Here is a 17,899-nt window from a genome sequence, read left to right as displayed (position 1 = left end):
GGGTGTGGGATGGTAGAACCTCATTGTGACATGTTATTAACTTTTCTTGTGTGTCTTAAAATACATGTTATAATTTCTGCAATACTCAGGTGTTGCCTCCGTCTTGTATCTGTTGCCGAATATATCTCAGTTGTAGGTATTTGCACAACCACGTAACATTGGAAGGATAGTTTGGTCCTTAAGTATGCGGCTTTGTTGATTTTTTTTAATGGTTTCATTGGTGATGATGGGATTTTGTTGACTCTCACACTCCTGAGGAACACAGGATGGCATCCACCCTAATCAGCCTCTCCCCTCGCAGGAGTTCGATGTGTTGTGGAATCCAGGTGAGTCTCCCTCAGGTGCCTCACGTGCCTGATTCAAAGGCCCTGCAATGAACTTCCCCACAAGCCCTGTTCAGCCAGGGGCTCCCTAGGTACATGACAGGAGGAATGGCAGACATTTCCTCAAACTGACCTCTCAGTTGTTCATTTGTCAAAATTACAGTTTCACATTACTGCTCTTCCCATTTTGATTCACAGAAATGACAGACCAGGCCAGTTAACAGAGGCTGTGCCTCTTTAAATGAGCCTTATGAATACGCGTTAGTCATGTTTGAGGCAGAGCTCTCCACTGATGATGGAAAGAAATCCATGATCCAGGAAGTAGAAAAAAAGCAGCTTGCCGAATAACATGAACAGTCTGATATAGTCTGTAAAAAGTACGTATACTTATGCTTAGCGATACATAGACATATTTCAAAAGGATACTACAGAATTAGCACTGGGTACCTTTTTGGGGACTGGGAGTTGGGGTGGGGCTTCAAATCTTTTGCTTTTTACCTCATACTCTTTGACAAGACTTGACTCTCTAGCCATAGCATGTATCACATTTACAATAAAAATAAAGCTTTAAAATCATCATTTTAGGAAAATAAAAGGGTTGTAAAGGGGATATGCTAGTAATTGATGTCATGCCTCCAGCTGTGGAGAAATAACCCTGGCTTAGGCCAGCTTCCCTGGAAGCAGAGTCTGAGATGAAGCTCTGGGATGAGGGACATGGTCTTGGGAGAAATGAACTAGGGTAAGGGAAGACACAGGGAAAAGGGAAGCATTGGGAGAGAATGTGGCTTCCCATGAAGCCCCACTTTCACCTGACCATGAGAACAGCTCTGGAGCATAAATGACACAAGTCTGACCTGCCCTGAAACAAGGGAGTTGGGTTTTTCCTCCCTCTTCCCCGACTCAGCCCTTAGCTCTGGGTGTCAGTGGGGTGAACTGGGAGGGGGCGGAACTCTCAGGCTCCTCTCGGCAGCTGGCTCCAGTCAACCAAGGCGGCCCCAGGAAAGGGTGCTGGTGTGCACCATGATCGCCCTCACCTGCTGCTGGGGCCCGGAGGGGACACTGGGCTGACAGATGGGACCCCAAGGGAATCTGGGCTTCAACCCCTTTCCACAGTGACTTGGGAATCAAACCCAAATGCTTCCTTATAAACAAATGTATAAACTGTAAACTGATGTAGGAAATGTTTTTCTTTTCTGTTTTCTTTTTGATGGCCATGGAAAAGTAAGTACAGGCTACAGGACATTGTATTAATAGCAGCTGAAATACTCAAATGAAGATATAAAGAGTAAACACATCAGTCTGGAAGAGTCCGCTCAGACGGCAAGAGCTCTGCAATGGTGGGAAAATCATTGGAAGCTGAAGAGGAGGACGTGCCAGCCTGCTCTCAGGAAGCAGGCAGCGAGTGTTCTGACCTGGCTACTGATGGCGGTCGAGAAGACTTTTCAATTTTTTTTTTAACTTCATGGACAATGTACATCTCACCACCAATTATATCACCCTTCCTGCATTGAGAATTTGAGAAAATTCAAAGACAGATTTGAATCCAGGACTAAATAACCCAGGGAATATGGCCAAAGAAAGGTGGGGGTGGCTGTAGGAGGCTGGATTGTAAGGCCTACAGTTGTGTGGGCTGCCTTGCTATCTTTGGGCCTCACAGAACTGTGAGTGAGTTCCCCTGCCCTCACCAGGCATGCCCCTGACCCAGCAGGCAAGGTCTCCCACCTGACCAATCCCCTATCAGTTACTTACCAGGCACCAGCCTAATTGTTTCACTTCACTGCCGGTCTGTGAAATTACTCAAGCAAGACAGGAACATCCTCCCATGGGAACACGGGGTTACCTGATCCTCTTGTTACTACAAGGCATGACCCCCACGGCCCCTGCCGGTCCACTCTGTTGCCGAATGCAAGCCCATGAGGCCCTGCATGGTACGTCATGTCTTCCTCCCCCAGGCATTGAGTCTGGTGACTAATAAGCTGCTGTCCATCTCATCTGTCCAGTGGGGGAAGGGGTGCATTTGGGCTTCTCCCACTATTTAGGACAGGAACCCCACCCTCACCAATAGGGTAAGTAGGAAGTCATCAGAACAGAGAAACATTTTGAGTCACCAGGCTTTTGGGAATATGCTGTATGTACAAACTCTTACTACCAGCAGCAAGCCCCAGTTGCTTTTCCTTTGCCTATGAAGCAGAGCTTACTCCTCTGAACAATGCGGTAAGTTTTAAAAGCTGACTGGTGTAACAAAGGAAGGAAGTGTCTTAGAGAAAACAACAGGGCTGGGTGAGGTGGCTAATGCCTGTAATCTCAGCATTTTGGGAGGCTGAGGTGGGAGGGCTAGGAGTTTGAGACCAGCCTGGGCAACACAGTAAGACCCCATATCTAAAAAAAATAAGAAAAGAACAGGGCTGGTGGCATTCCTGTAGTCCAGCTACTCAAGAGGCTGAGGAAGGAAAATTGCCCCAGTCCAGGCGGTCAAGGCTGCAATGAGCTTTGATTGTGCCACTGTACTCCAGCCTGAGTGACAGAGCAAGGCCCCATCTCAAAAAAAAAAAAAAAAAAAAACAACACTCCTCTCTTATTTCACTTCTGCTTGCAATGGCGAAATGCTGCCTCCTGGGATATCCAAGATAACTGAGCTGTTGTGATTCTAGGCTGAACTGAAAAGTGAATGACTGAAATTCTACCTCTAGAAAAGACAGATTCGTTGTCTTATGAGTTCTGTACTCATAAAAGACATGATCACTAGGATCACTAAGCAGAATTTTCTGTTAGATCATTTTTCTAGAATCTCCACTACAGACTCATCTACTGACTTGAGGATTATGAGTTTTATGGAGCAAAATTTGCCTAGAACAGGTTGTCAGCCTCTGTGGACACAGTCTGTACCTTTGGGAATCCCACTGGAAGAAAGAACCAATGAAGCATCCCAAGGACTGGAGGATTCTCTTCCCCCAGGGCATTCAAGGAAGACACTGGGGGACAAATTGAACAAAGTTTATTTCATCAACAATGAAAATGCCCAGAAGGAAATGAAGCACAAAATCTGGTCACACAAAATTGAAAGCTATTGACCACTTGGCCGCGTCTCACACTAAAAGAGAAGGAAATAACACAAGTGCTGGAATACACATTATCTTACCCTCACAGTCATGACCAGGACAGGCCCGACACAAGCCAGCCCAGGCTGTGTGTGTGGCCTGAGTGTGCACATGTGGTTCTCTGGCCACTGAATCAGAACCAGCCGGGCCCCGAGGGTCAGAGTCTCTGGGGGCTGTGATGCTGCATTGGAAACACGTCCTTGGGGAGTTCTGAGGGTTTGCCGAGGTTTGAGAGCCACTGGTGTGGCTGACTCCAGTGAAACGGCCCTATTTTTACTGCTGTCAACTGTCATTTATATACATTCAGGCAAAGAATGGTCTTTAGAATGATGCCCAATGTAGCAAATAAAATGACCTCAGCATACAGTTTGCTTTTGCTGCAGTCTTTTCTCAGATGGGAAGAACTGATTATCCCTCTCCGCCACTGAATTTGTTCCCTTGAGGTTTCATAGCCTCCAGAAAGTTCAGTGTTCCCGTGTCCACTTCTCATTGCCTTGCCAAGTTTCTGTTGAGGAAGGCTGCCCATCTCTTGGGCCAGTCTGGGGCATTTTCATTCTGCAGGTGTACACAGCACACTTCACATGAGTGTGGAATGCCTACTTCAGGCCATGCCAAGGGGTATAACCAGGAACTTCTTACACTCACCTCCAGCTGAGTGAAATCACACTAAGAGGTGATCACTTAAAGGGCACATGGCTCAGCCCTTCTTAGACAGTCCGATGTCATCCCAACAACTGAAGTCTGGAGTAAGTCAGACTTCAAAGAACCACAGTTACAGACCATTTGCCTTGGCCCCAGAACCTTTCCCTTGAAATGTGCCTTATCATAACCATCTCACCATCCCCTGAGGGAGGCCTTAATCAATCATCATTCCAAGCCTGCTGTGCTGAAGATGTCACCCACTGACCCACTCAGTGTCCCCTCTATGAATGAGTGCACATGAACATTTTCTTTCATAACTAACCTGTAATTTGTTTTTTAGAGATGGGTTCTCATTTTGTCACCCAGAATAGAGGGCAGTGGCACAATCATGGCTCGCTGTAACCTTAAACCAGGGAAGATATGTGACTTAGAGCAAGAGACCATCACCTCTTTTTTACTGCTTTGGTGACAAGGAAATGGAAAGCTAAAAATATAGTCCAGATTTTAGCAATTATTTAGGACCTATGACCAATATTCTCCATTACAAACAGGGGTGGGCTGGGAGGGGGTACATATAAGAATGAGCACACTTCATCCACCACTCCCTCTGGAAAAGATTTCTGCAACCCTCTGGGGATACTCATGCCTACCAGAAACTGGAAATGTCCAAGTTTGAGACCGAACTACTGATACACCCAAAGCACTAACCAGTCCCTGCCATCTGCTAACAGAAATCTTCATGCCCACAGCTGTTCACAGCTCCTTCTGCCTTTCCCACGGACCCTGCAACAGAAGCCTCAGAGGCTCTCATGTGGGAGTCATGCAGGGGCCCCTGGGCCCAGGTCTTTGCTGCTCACAGATGTCCAAGCATTGTCTAAGTGACTAGGCGTGGCTGATGACTCATGGACTGGGGAAAGGAGAGTGGGAGGGGAGCCCACAGAACCCCTGTCCACCGCAGCACCATAGCCCACAGACTCTCCCCGGTCTCCAACATGGAGAAGGCAACGCGGGACACAGTGAGGATGGAACTGGGCATCATAGGTGAAGTAGGATCTGCAAGCTGCACACCGGCTGGTCTTCTGCCATGGCTCAAGTGAAAATGAAAACAGAAACTGCCCAGAGAGACTGGAGCAGAAAAAAGAACTGTTCCTCCTTTGTCCAGCAGATGGCACACGAAGCACTTTCTTCTCACCTGGGAGGAAAGGGGGATCAAAGGTGACTGCAGGTGACAGACGTTGGCGAATGCTTCTAAACTCACAGGGCCTTTCCCTTAAAGCTATGGAGAAGAATGAGCCTCTCGGTGTGAGCTGACACTTCTGATGAAGGGAGATGCCTCCATTCATGGCCATTCAGGGATTGGTTTGATGATAAAGCACCAAATAAATTTAAAAATTTCCAAATAAACACAGCTCAGCAGTGTGTAAATATACAGAAAGGCTATGCACATGGCTGAGAGAAGCACAGTTAAGCAGGTGCCACGTGTGCCTGGGCACTGCCCTAGAAACACTCATGACAGCATCTTCATATGAAATTCTAAAGCATGCGGACTTCAGTCATAAAGAGGCTCCCCAGCAAGCACTGACAATGGACCTGGACCACAGCTCCCAGAGACTTCTCAACAGCGGCAGCTGGAGGGAAGGTTAGTGGTCACTGTGTGGTGTCATTCCGGACTTCCAGACATCTTGATTTATAAAAGGCTTCCAAAGCCTAACGGGTCATTAGGTTGAGGAGCCATTATTTGACATTTAAGCTCAGAAACCAAAAACAGCTACACTGATGGCACCCCAACTCATGCAACCTGGCCACCCAGGCAGCTGCAGATCACAGACAGGTACATGGATAGCCAGGGGCAGAGACAGACTCACGGCCAAGTGAAGAATCTGCAGCAGCGGCACTGGGTGCACATGGCGCTGCACTCTGCAATGCCAGGCTAGCAGGCCAGCCCTACCCCCTAGGTGGAAGCTACTGCCTTGACCTTGGCAGATTTTTTTTAGCTGACCTTGGAATGTTCCACTCATCACATCAAAACCATCTGATATTGGGCTGGAAGAGACTGCTCCTTCACTTTCTCAAAAGGCAGCTAGAGTCACTAAAAGAATATCTTTCTCCTTTTAATAACAAAAGCCATCATAGGGAGTGAAGTTAGATCTATCTGGTTTGAAAGTCAAGGTGACCATGACTGAATGACAGCAGCAGTGGCAACAACCAACATTGCTCTTGTACCAGTCATTGAAACTGCACTACGATTTGAAAAGGTCTCCCATTCTTTGGCTCCCACACTTCATTTCCTCAAAGACAATTATCCCTGTGAAAACTCTTGTGAGGACAAAATTCTCACTCTGAAAAGAGCAAAAGTGCTTTCCTCATGTCCAGGCAGGTAATGGTTTCTTTAGTCTGCTCTCATTATTCAGTGTATTTGGGTGGCTTTTTAAATGCCTGCAGGAAAGATTTTCTAATCTTTATGCCCTTCTCCTGAACCTCTGTGTGAGTGTACGTGCACATGTGCACACGTGGTATGCTGTCAGTCTTCAGCAGCAGCAAGTCTCCACCTGGAGCACAGGTAGACACAGCCGCTGCACAGCACGAGCAAGACCAGCACTGTGTGACTGAGCGCCAGGACCCCAACTGCAAACAGGTACAGGGTTTTGTCACAGTAGTCCTGAGGCTGCTGGAAAGGGGGAAGAAAATCAGGCAGGTATACAGAAAAGACCCAGTAGTTTCCCAGGATGAACCAGAGGAAGAGGAAGAGGCTCAGCAGGAGGTGAATGTAGTATCTGCGCATTCTGCCTCCAGGGGTACTCGTCGTCGTCATCGTCATCGGTCACCACGGCCTTGGACAGCAGTCGCCTCATCCTGGTGGAGTCGTACAACAGGAGAGACACCTGGGGCGTGGTGGGGAGCCAGGGTGGCAGGGCAGAGCAGCAAAACAGAGGGGAGGAGGGGGTATAGGAGGTAGCCATGGCAGGGTGTTGGGGGCGGGGAAAGAGAAAGAGGAGAAAGAGGAAGGTGTTACGAAAAGTGCACACACCAGTTAGAAATGCCACCAAGCAGCGACATTTAATGTGAAGAATGAGAATTAACACTGGCAAGAATGAAGGCATAAATTCATCGCCAGCATCCTCAGTGGCGCTTTCCTTTTAGATGTGTGAGTTGGTTTGGACAAGGCGTTAGCTGGGGCAACTTATCTCTGCATCAAGGTTCAGACTGACTCTCCCCTGTATTGTGCTAGCACATCTGCACCCACACATAATGTAAAAAGGACACCTGGTCCACATGCTAGAGGACCTTGAAATAGCTCCCTCTGCCTTGGGAGGAACCAGACTTTTCCCTGGTACTTCCAGGCCATGTAACAAGCCTGGCCGAATCCAGGTACCATGGAACCGATTCCTCCCCACCCCAGCCGCGCCCAGCCTGCTCTCTCTTCTTGGACCACTCCCCATCTCAGGCATCTGGAATTCCCAAGTGGGGCTGTGCACTGAGAGAGCTGTTCCTCTTGTCTTCGTACATCTCTCAAGTCAGGAGCACAGACCCTTGTCCTTTAAGTGATACTCTTGGGGACAAAGACCATCTGGGCCCCTGGTAGATGGTCCCCGACTTCAACCTGACACTCCTTTGAAATTGTGCTTCCAGTTGTTTACACAAGACACCACAACCCACCCGACTCTAACTGTCACAGATGCCTTTGTCACAGGGGAGCACATTTGCCTCTGGAAATGCAGTGGCAGAAGAACACAGGTTGTCTTTGCTAAAAAATCTCTTAGCAGCTCCCCATCTTCTCTGCCTAGCGACTTGACCTGTGATTTTTTGAAAGCCTTGCCTGTGATTTGCTCTCTCTGGCTTCCCAGGCTGCCTACCTCTCCCAAGGCCAAGCTCATGGCACCCCTAACCCTGTAGAGCAGGGCATCAGAAAGAATCTTGGATGATGGAGGATGTGGCCGACTGGCAGAGATGGGGAGAGATTCTGAGCTTGAGTGAAATGGAAGGGCAAGTGGGAGCCAAGAGATGCAGCTAACTGGGCTCCAAACTGTGCAGAGAAGCAAGGATAGAATCAAGAGAGACAGAGAGATGGAAACAGCGAACCCCAAGCCATGTGTTTGGGTGGGTGGTGACTCCAGGTTTGGACTTGTTCCATGTTAAATTCCGGATGGAAATGCAGGGGATAGTGGCGCACAGTGGGGCAGAGTCAGAGCCTGGAGGTGAAGAGAGAGAGGTGAGGGCTCCTGGCCGAGATCTGGGAATTACCCCTGGGGAGGTGATAGGGACTCTGGGAATGGATATTGTACTAAAGCAGACCCCAGTGCTGGACAAGTGCTCAACATACATTGTCTCAATGAATTCTCCCAGCCTGCAGCGAGAGGTACTAAATAAACACCTGCACAGGACCGAAACTAGAGCCATGGGGCCAAAATGTCAACGGCGATTTTCTCTGGGTGGTGAAATTTCCAGATGATTTTGATTTCTTCTTTGTGCTTATCTGCATTCTCTGATTTTCCAAGGTGGAGAGTTATTACTTACGAAAGATAACAAAACCTAAGGACAGTGGTTAGTTCAATGCTTGGTATGTGTGATATTTAACGTCCATTCTAGCCTGGGGCTGCCAATTATCCCTGTTGCCCAGATGAGGAAACTAAGGCTCAGAGAAGTTAAGTCACTTCACTCAGATCCACAGTGAGTAAGAGAATGAGAAGGGCAGTGGTCCACACCTCTCTGACCACTGTCTACACCACAGTACACTGATGTTGAAATCGGAGGAAATTAAGTCGGAGGGTTCTCTCCTAAGACTTGCAGGCTGGCTGGGAGGCAGAATATCTCCGTAAGAAAAGGAAAGTAAGGTGTTAGGGGAGTTCAGAGAACCACTCACCATAGAGCTGACTCATCCAGGGTGGGCTTCCTGGAAGAGGGGGCATATTTTGGAACCCTATGCACAAGGAGATGTGTGAGGGTCCTCCTCTGAAGAACAGTGGTGTGACAAAGGTAAGGTGTGGTGTGTTTAGGGTAGGGAAGAAGCCAATTGACTGCAGTACTTGGCTGATGGTAACTGTGTGCTGGGGCAAGCCCAGGTTGAACACTAGCTTTGCCGTTTCCTCACTGTAAGCTGGAACTGAGAGTCCAGCTCAAGTTTCCGTCACTCAGATGCATTTCCCTTCCTTGCAGGGACCCGTTCCTTGGAGGAATTCCCCTGCTACCTGCCATGTGTCCACAGATCTGGCTGCCCTCCCAGGACTGGTTCCTGGCTACAGCGATGCCAAGAGAAAGGAACTAGCCCCAGGAGAGCCGTGGCAAGTAGGTCCCACTGCCCAGGCTTTCTGGAGCCACCTGACCCCCTTCTCTCCCACTATCCTTTGAAGTTGTAAGCTCTTCCAATCAATTACCTCTTAAGTTAGCCAGAGTTGATTTTTTTTGGTTGTTGTTCCTTATAGTCAAAGAATCCTTCCTGAAGCAAGTACCTGCCTCAAAGGGACATGGTGAGGACTGAATGAGTTCCAAACAAGGGCAGAGCTGTCAGCATGGCACCAGCAAAAATCACTTGCTCACCAGGGGTAGCAATCACCACTAAGAAGGGTGATGTGAGAAGATGAGGGGGAGCGCAGGGTAGGCAATGGTCACTGATTCCATATTTTGGAAACTCTCTTTAACACAACCTTCAGTAACAAATGCATTTTATGTCAAGTCCTAGTAACAGGACAACTGCATGTCCTTGTTGGCTTAGAGAAGTCCTAGTTTACACTGTTGTTCTGGCAGGATGATTATTAGAGCCCCCTTTGTACTCTCCAAAGTGTCCCAGTTAGGGTGATAAATTATACGGTCAACTCTCCCAAACACACACATGCCCATATGTAAGTATCACACATTGCTTAACTTACTAAGCACTCTAACTTTCTATTTTATTTTTTTAAAAAGTGGGTCATGACCTAGTTAATTCATTTCCTAATCTTCTAATGGGTCATGACCCTCAGTTCTTTTTGGAAGCTCCAGGAAATGTCAGCTCACATCTCTTCAAGTTTCTCTTCATAGAATGCAATACGGTGAAGCTATCTGATGCATTTCACTAAGGATGCTGGGACAGCATAGGTACGTTCTGTGGTTGAATACAAACCATCATCATCACAGGTAAACTTCTGCCTCTGGGGGCTCTAACCCTGTTTGCCGCTGCTCTAATGGTTATGGACTCACTGTATATTATCTTGCTATCATGAGCACAAAAATTTAATTTGGCTTCAAACAGTTTTAAATTGCCAGGGAAAAAAATCAATGTTGCTTATTAAGGCCTTAGTTTGTTCATTAAAATAAATTACCTTTGGGTCCTGGGCTGGCCTTCAGAAAGGAAAAGTTTGCTGTTATTAGGAGGAACAGACCCCATGGACAGTAATATCTCTAAAGGAAAGCTCCACTCAGGAGCCTGATGATGAGATAGTCGAGTGAGAATGGGAGGGCAGAGGTAATTACTGCTGGAAATGTTGCCCTTGTTTTGAGCATCTCTATGGCACTCAAACCGTCAGAGCCTTTCCTTAACACTGTGGGGCCACAGGGAAAATGTGGCCCCGCTGAGCCAAGCCCCTTTGGGTTTCCTTGGAGCTGAACAGAGTCCCAGGTAGATCCCACGGGATGAGGACGATCATCCCGTGATGAGGATGATCGTGGGCATTTGTACATTTTAGGACACTGCCCACCAGGCTGCTGCCAGGAGATGGGGGCTTTTAACAGCAAGGTAACCTCAAACACAAAAGCCTTCAAAGGTCTGCCCCAAACCGACACAAGAACAGAAAACCAAATACCGCATGTTCTTACTCATAAGTGGGTGTTGAACATGAGAACACATGGACACAGGGAGGGGAACATCATAAAACGGGGCCTGTCGGGGGTTGGGGGGGCTAGTGGAGGGATAGCAGGGGTGGGGAATAGAGGGAGGGATGGCATTAGGAGAAATACCTAATGTAGATGATGGGGTGATGGATGCAGCAAACCATCATGGTATGTGTATACGTATGTAACAAGCCTGCATGTTCGTTACATGTACCCCAGAACTTAATGTATAATTTAAATAAATAAATAAATAACAAAGGTTTGCCCCAAATCAGATGTCTCCCACGACAGAGTTGAGCTTGTGGCTACTGATTGCATATGAGAACCACAATTTTTAAGACATTCCTTTGATGTCTTAAATCAACAGCATGACCAGCACCACTGGCCAGGATCTCTCGAAGGATCCCCCCACCAGAAGGCAGCTGGCAAAGAAACCCGACAGTGGGTCTGAATGAAAGTCCACATTTGGCACTCTTGACACAAAACATTTGGTTTTCTTGTGTTACTGCTTTGTTTTTATAAAACCATCTGGGAAAATGAATGATCGTGTTTGCTGGCTCTGATATAGGAAGCAGTGAGGTGGGTTTGGAAGGGTGGGAAGAGTTGTTGATATCCAGAGGCTGATCTAAGCTTCTCTTGGTAGATGCAACATTTCTGAGGGCCAGAGATCTTGAAAACAACTGCAGGCTATGCCACCCCTGATACTTCTTTAGTTGTTTTTCCTGTTTAAACAAATGTCAATACAGCCCAGGAGCAGATCAATTGCATAAGCTTGAGAGTCACAGAGAAGCACTCCCACCCCAGACACAAGAATACTTGAACAGTTGATTGATAACTGCAGCCAATTAATCCTATGTTAGTCAACTGAGAACTAGGAGGTATAGTTAAAAGCAGAAATCAGAACTGCTAAAGCAAGCATTTTTTTGTTGTTGTTACCCAGGCTGGAGTGCAATGGTGTGATCTCGGCTCACTGCAACCTCCGCCTCCTGGATTAAGGCAATTCTCCTGCCTCAGCCTCCTGAGTACCTGGGATTACAGGCACGCGCCACCATGCCCAGCTATTTTTTTTTTTTTTTTGTATTTTTAGTAGAGACGGACTTTCACCATGTTGACCAGGATGGTCCCAATCTCTTGACCTCGTGATCCACCTGCCTCGGCCTCCCAAAGTGCTGGGATTACAGGTGTGAGCCACCGCGCCTGGCATCAAGCATATTTTAACCAAATACAAATGCTGCCCTCAACAAGAAGCTTCCCCCCGCCACACGCACACAAAAGCAGTAACAGTACAAAGAAAGGCCATGATTTTATTGGCTGAATTCAGTGGTATAACTGTCAGTCAGGGACTCCTCTGCATCAGCTCTTGTCAGACCTAAGCCACAGCTTAGTACATTGAACTCAACAGCAGGAAGGAAGCTCTTGCAAAGAGGCACGGCCCTGGGTAAACGCGCTGCATCTGGAAAAATCTGTCTCTGGAGCCAGCCCCATCACTTCAGCAACAGGCTTTGAGGGAAGTGACTCTGGCTCCCCTGTGAGTAGCAAGCAAGTAACAGGTGCATTCTAGGATGCTGTGAGTTAAATTTCTACAAGGACTACGAACAACAAACAAAGACACTTTACCTTTAAGGTACTGACGATGCCACCCACTAGCAAATATAAAGGAATGAGGGGCTATATGGGGCAGTCCTCCAAAAACTTCATTCCTACATAGGGCAAACAGAGGAGGATTGAGAGAAAGACATTCAACAGCACAAAGCCCAGTTTTGAATGAGTGGAACAAAATGTTCATCATGCAAACCTTATGCTCGTAGGGTCTGCACAGCCTCACCAGTCACCTGATCCTCAGGGCGCTCAGTGGATTGACGCCACAGAACTGGCTCTCACAGCGGAGTAGTGATAAATCCCCCTGCAGACAGGGCATGGACCAGGTGTCACTGCACCTTTTTCTGGGTATTAACTGGCTATGGGTCACACTCTGCTCATCTGAAAAGCCAGTGTATGCGAACTCACTGATACATGATTTGTTGTTTGCTTTCTCTACTTTGACCACCTGGAAGCCATGGGTGGCGATGGCTAGTTCTCAAGATTGAAGCAGCTTGGAGTATTATGTCATTACACTGCCTGGGAAGTCCCCGTGCCCCCTGACCCATGATGGAATTTGCATAAGCAAATTTCAAGAATTCAGGATTCAATATACAGTTTCCTTGATATGCTTAAAATAAGATTCAATTTAGGAGTCACGTTTCCAAAATGTGACTCTGTGTGAATGAGGTTCTCATCTACTCTGCTTCCAGGGGCCAGGTGGCAGGTGGCAGGGAGGAGCTGCTCTTCCTCCTTGTTCATCGAGCCCTCTGCTGTGTTAGTCACAGTCACCCTATGATCACCATTGACCATGTCACTGGCTGGACCCCACGCTGGGAAACACACGTGAACTCACATATGCCTAGCAACCAGATGCAGAGTACTAACAAGCCAGCCCGCTCAGATGCCTACCTTTTCTTAATGGTAATTTTCCTCCCCAAGGCAATGCTCTGTCTACTTTTCTCAGGTCTTTGTTCTCTAGACCTATTATTAACTGATGATATGATGTGTCTATTTAAAACATAAAGAAGAAATGCCCATTTCCCTCAGGGACTAGTCTGGCTCAAACGACCAGGCTCCAGATGGATTCTAACACACACCTTTGCTGTGGGAGACACTGACTGCCCAGTATGTGCCTCCCACATTGCCCACCTCCCTTCCTGGGTAGCAAGACAGTCTGACCAATTCTGACCAGTGGGCCGTGGGACACTTTGGGGCCAAAGCATTTATTTATTTATTATTTTTGAGATAGAGTCTCGCTGTGTTGCGCAGGCTGGAGTGCAGTGGCATGATTCAGTCATAACTCACTGCAGCCTCAACCTCCCAGTCTCAAGCCATCCTCCCACCTCAGCCTCCTGAGTATCTGGGATCACAGGAATGTGCCACTATGCACAGCTAATTCTTTTTTTTCTTATAGAGAAGGGGGACTCACTATGTTGCCCAGGTTGGTCTCAAACTCCTGGGCTCAAGTGATCTTCCTGCCTGGGCCTCCCAAAGTGTGGGATTACAGGCATGAGCCACTGTGCCCAGCCTTGGCCAAAGTATTTAAAAACTGATACATGATTTGTTGTTTGCTTTCTCTACTTTGACTACCTGGAAGCCATGGGTGGCGATGGCTAGTTCTCAAGATTGAAGCAGCTTGGAGTATTATGTCATTACACTGCCTGGGAAGTCCCTGTGCCCCCTGACCCATGATGGAATTTGCATAAGCAAGAAATAAGCCCCTAGAGTGTCAAGCCACTGTGATTCCAGGGTAAATTTGTGACTATAGTACAGTTAAGTTACCCTGACTAAGACATCTGTCAACGGAGCCCAAGGAAAAGAATTCTTCCTGTAGAACCAAAGCCTCCTGTTTCCATGACATTTCGACTTCTAGCTTTGATTTGACATTTTATTTCCCATAAGTGCCTTGATACTTAAGCAGAGGGAGTAAGCCGTTTTCCTATGACTATACCGTATTCCACTGACATGAACAAAATTTTCTAGGTATACAGAGAGCCATAAATTCAGGCCCAGAACAGAACTTAGTCAAATACACACGTTGATCCAATCATCAGCCAGGCTTGTCTTTTAGTTATCTCTGATGTTTAGCCGAATGCGTTATTAAATGAAAATACTTTCCAAGTCTCAACACAGCCTTTTCACACAAACACCTTTAAGTACTTGATGCCAAATTTGTTGGACATGGACTGCCTTTCAATTCACAGGCCAGCTGTGAAATGAACATTGAGTAATGGCTTCGGTATCTGCTCATTCCCAATGAATAAAAACAGCTGCTGTTCACAGGAGAGTCATCAGTGCACAGATGGCTTAAAACAATCCTAATAAATTTAATAAAAGCCGTCTTTCCCCCTGCGTTCTCACGTACTGCTTAGGACCTACTTTACCTCATTGTCTGACCTGCCGTATCACGATTACTCCCTTTGCCTTTAGAGCTCTCCCCAGTTCAGATAACAATGACCAGATTAGTGATTTTTAAAATATTTGTTATTGTGATAAAACATCTCAACAAAAGTTGCCATTTTAACCATTTTAAGTGTACAATTCAGCATAATTACATGCATCATCTTATGCAACTATCACCACTATCTATTTCCAAAATGTTTCCATCACCCAAACACAAACTCTATATCCAATATTGCTCTATAAACATTAACACTCCAAACCCCCCTTTCTGTAGTGGATGTGGTGATTTTAATCTAATATCCATGGGAACTGGCTTGTAGGGTCTTGTCACTTTTATGCAGCCTTATTGGTGGATGAATTGTTGCAGTTAAGTTCATTTGAAAGATAACTGGCCGGGCACAGTGGTTCATGCCTGTAATCCCAGCACTTTGGGAGGCCAAGGTGGGCAGATCACTTGAGGGCAGAAGTTTAAGACCAACCTGGCCAACATGGTGAAACCCTGTCTCTACTAAAATTACATAAATTAGCCAAGCGTGGAGGTGGGCGCCTGTAATCCCAGCTACTAGGGAGGCTGAAGCATGAGAATTGCTTAAGCCTAAAAGGCAGAGGTTTCGGTGAGTCAAGATTACTCCACCACACTCCAGCCTGGGTGACAGGAGACCCTGTCTCTAAAGAAAAGAAAAGATAACTAACCACATAGTCCAAAGGCTGGGATTCTCTTACCTCACAGATTTGCATAGAACGCCCTCTGGAGGGTACGCCCAACTTCCTAAGCAGAGTATGCCTAACATCTTGTGAACTCTTCTTGGAAGAACAGAGCCACATGAGAAATGTTAATTTTTGAATTGCACTATAAGCATCACAGCACCAGGGCCTGCTGAAGTGATTGCATTGTTCACTCTGACACTAAATGGCCCCAGACTACTCGGCTGTTTTAGTTCTCTGCAAACCTTAAAATCTACTTTTTTATTTCTTGTCAGGCTGTCAGCTTTCATGTCTTATAGATCTAAGGATACGGTTTTTCTTTCATTTTTAGTATTGTGGCTTTTGGCAGGGGTCCTAGGGTGAAACTCACATAACAAAATAAACCATTTTAAAGTGAATAATTCAGTGGCATTTAGTGGATTCACAGTGTTGTGCACTACCACTTCTATCCAGTTCAAAAACATTTTCATCACCTTAGAAGGAAGCCTCCTACCCATTAAGCAATTAGGGTACCGGGTGTTTCGTTGTTTGGCAATAATTCCTATGCCCTTTTACTTTATGCTTCAATATGCTGTGAGCTTGGACCTAGAACTCTGGGCCTGCTGAGCTTCTTTTTTGGAGGGGAGTTGGGGGGACGACAGTGTCTCACTCTTGATACCCAGGCCGGAAGTACAGTGGCACGATCATCTCACCTCAGTCTCTGGAGTAGCTGGGATTACAGGTGTACGCTACCACGCCCAGCTAATTTTTAAGTCAAGACTTGCATTTTTTGGTAGGGACAAGGTCTCACTATGTTGCCCAGGCTAGTCTCAAACTCCCAGGCTCAAGTGATCGGCCCGCCTCAGCCCCACTAAATGCTGGGATTACAGGCATGAGCCCCTCTTCCAGGCCATGTGAGGCTTCTAGGTAAATAAGGGTAGCTACATTTTGTACACGGGGCTCAGGGGCTCCCATTAGCAATGTTCAGAAGCATAAGATTAATTTCACTGACATGTGATAACAACTTTTAGCTACTCAAGGAGCTTCCCCTATCCTGCCCCTCTCCCCACTTCTGCAACATATCACACTTCTGTGATTATGAGGTTTAGTATGCATGATTTATGGAAATATTTATTCATTCATTCAGCAAAAAACATGTATAGAGTGCCCACACGTCATCTAGCGCCAGCTGCACTTTTTGTATTGCTCGCAACCTGCTTCCACAAGGGAACACAGAAACTGGAAAGGGACTCTGGGAAACCTCTAGTCCAGTCACTTCCGAACTTGGCTAGAGGGATCAGAAGCATCTGGGGACAGATTTCTAAAAGCAGGAGTCTGTCCCTACCCAGATACACTGCATCGATATCTCCCAGGATGAGCCCCAGGAAGGCGTATTTTTAAATGTTCCCCAAGTCATTCTGAGATGGCACATAGGTGTCTGGGAATCATCGGTCTGGCCAGTTCTTAAACACATATTTAATGTTTAAAGATCACATGCTGTGTGCCCACGCCCCAACCTGTCTGACCTGTGGCATCCAGTAGCTCGGCAGGCAGCTTACCTATGAAGGCCATGGACAGCGGCAGAGCGAGGAAAGTGCAGAGCACAAAAACGAAGCAGGCTGCAAGGAGAAGAAGGGGCAGGCACTGGATTAGAAACATACAGACCCTGGCATTTCCTCTTCACTGCAGTTTCTTAAGCATCCTGTGAAACCTGACCTTCTCTCCAGTGGCAAGTCAGCAGACGGGAGAAGGTCGAAGCTCACCTGGGGCTTCCACACGGTGGATGCAAGCCAAGACTCACATTTCTCAGTGAGCTCAACATCTCTCGTCATCACTCTGCCAATGCCAAGGCCCAGATTTTCTGCAGGCCCTCTCCAAGTCTGACAGCTTATAGAAAAGGAGTTTATAGACTGCCCCTGTGCCCGTGCCAGGACACCAGAAGCTGCCAGCATTCACGCAGCCAGGCAGGATCCACCCTGTGCTTCCTGGGTGCCTGTACCCAGGGCAGATGGTTCTTCTCTTCCCTGGTTAAAATTCACTGACAACTCACTTTATCACTTAAAGTCTTTGCTTCACAAAATCGTTTTCCCTTTCCATTCATTTGGTTATATATTCCACAGTCCATGACATTAGGTGGCCTCCTAAAACTTCCTGCTGACACACAGTATAATAGAGCTTTGAACTGGCTTGGGGTTCTTCTTTCTGCTCATGCCACCAATTCAACTTTTAGACATTGGGAAAGAACAGAGGAATGGGGGCTACACAGCCTTGGGTCCAAATCCTGGCACTGTCACTCACTGGCCATGTGGCTTTGGGCAAATGTTTGACCATCCTGAAGCCCTGTTTTCCTCTTCTGTAAAATGT

The 17,899-nt window shown here is 47.0% G+C and overlaps 1 protein-coding gene across 4 annotated transcripts in view; it reads right to left on the bottom strand.

The window, feature by feature from the left end:
- Nucleotides 1–3,302: 3,302 nt before the first annotated feature.
- Nucleotides 3,303–17,899, bottom strand: part of TMEM272 (transmembrane protein 272) — a 32,570-nt gene continuing 17,973 nt past the window's right edge. Inside the window, exons 4-6 of one of the 4 annotated variants that reach the window (XM_078356006.1) lie at nucleotides 17,095–17,154; nucleotides 12,485–12,567; nucleotides 3,303–6,945 (exon numbers count right to left, since the gene is read on the bottom strand). In XM_078356006.1, the coding sequence (XP_078212132.1) occupies nucleotides 12,536–12,567; nucleotides 17,095–17,154 (92 nt within the window). In that variant the 3' untranslated portion in view covers nucleotides 3,303–6,945; nucleotides 12,485–12,535. Of the gene's footprint in view, nucleotides 6,946–12,147; nucleotides 12,394–12,484; nucleotides 12,568–17,094; nucleotides 17,155–17,899 lie in introns of those variants that run through there. The other 3 variants (XM_078356050.1, XM_078355974.1, XM_078355938.1) reach the window with 3 other exon arrangements.

This window comes from Callithrix jacchus, chromosome 1 (genome assembly GCF_049354715.1).
Source record: "Callithrix jacchus isolate 240 chromosome 1, calJac240_pri, whole genome shotgun sequence".
NCBI lineage: Eukaryota > Metazoa > Chordata > Mammalia > Primates > Cebidae > Callithrix > Callithrix jacchus.
The sequence above is the reverse complement of the archived record's forward strand: the minus strand, read 5'-3'. Positions and strand labels throughout refer to the sequence as shown.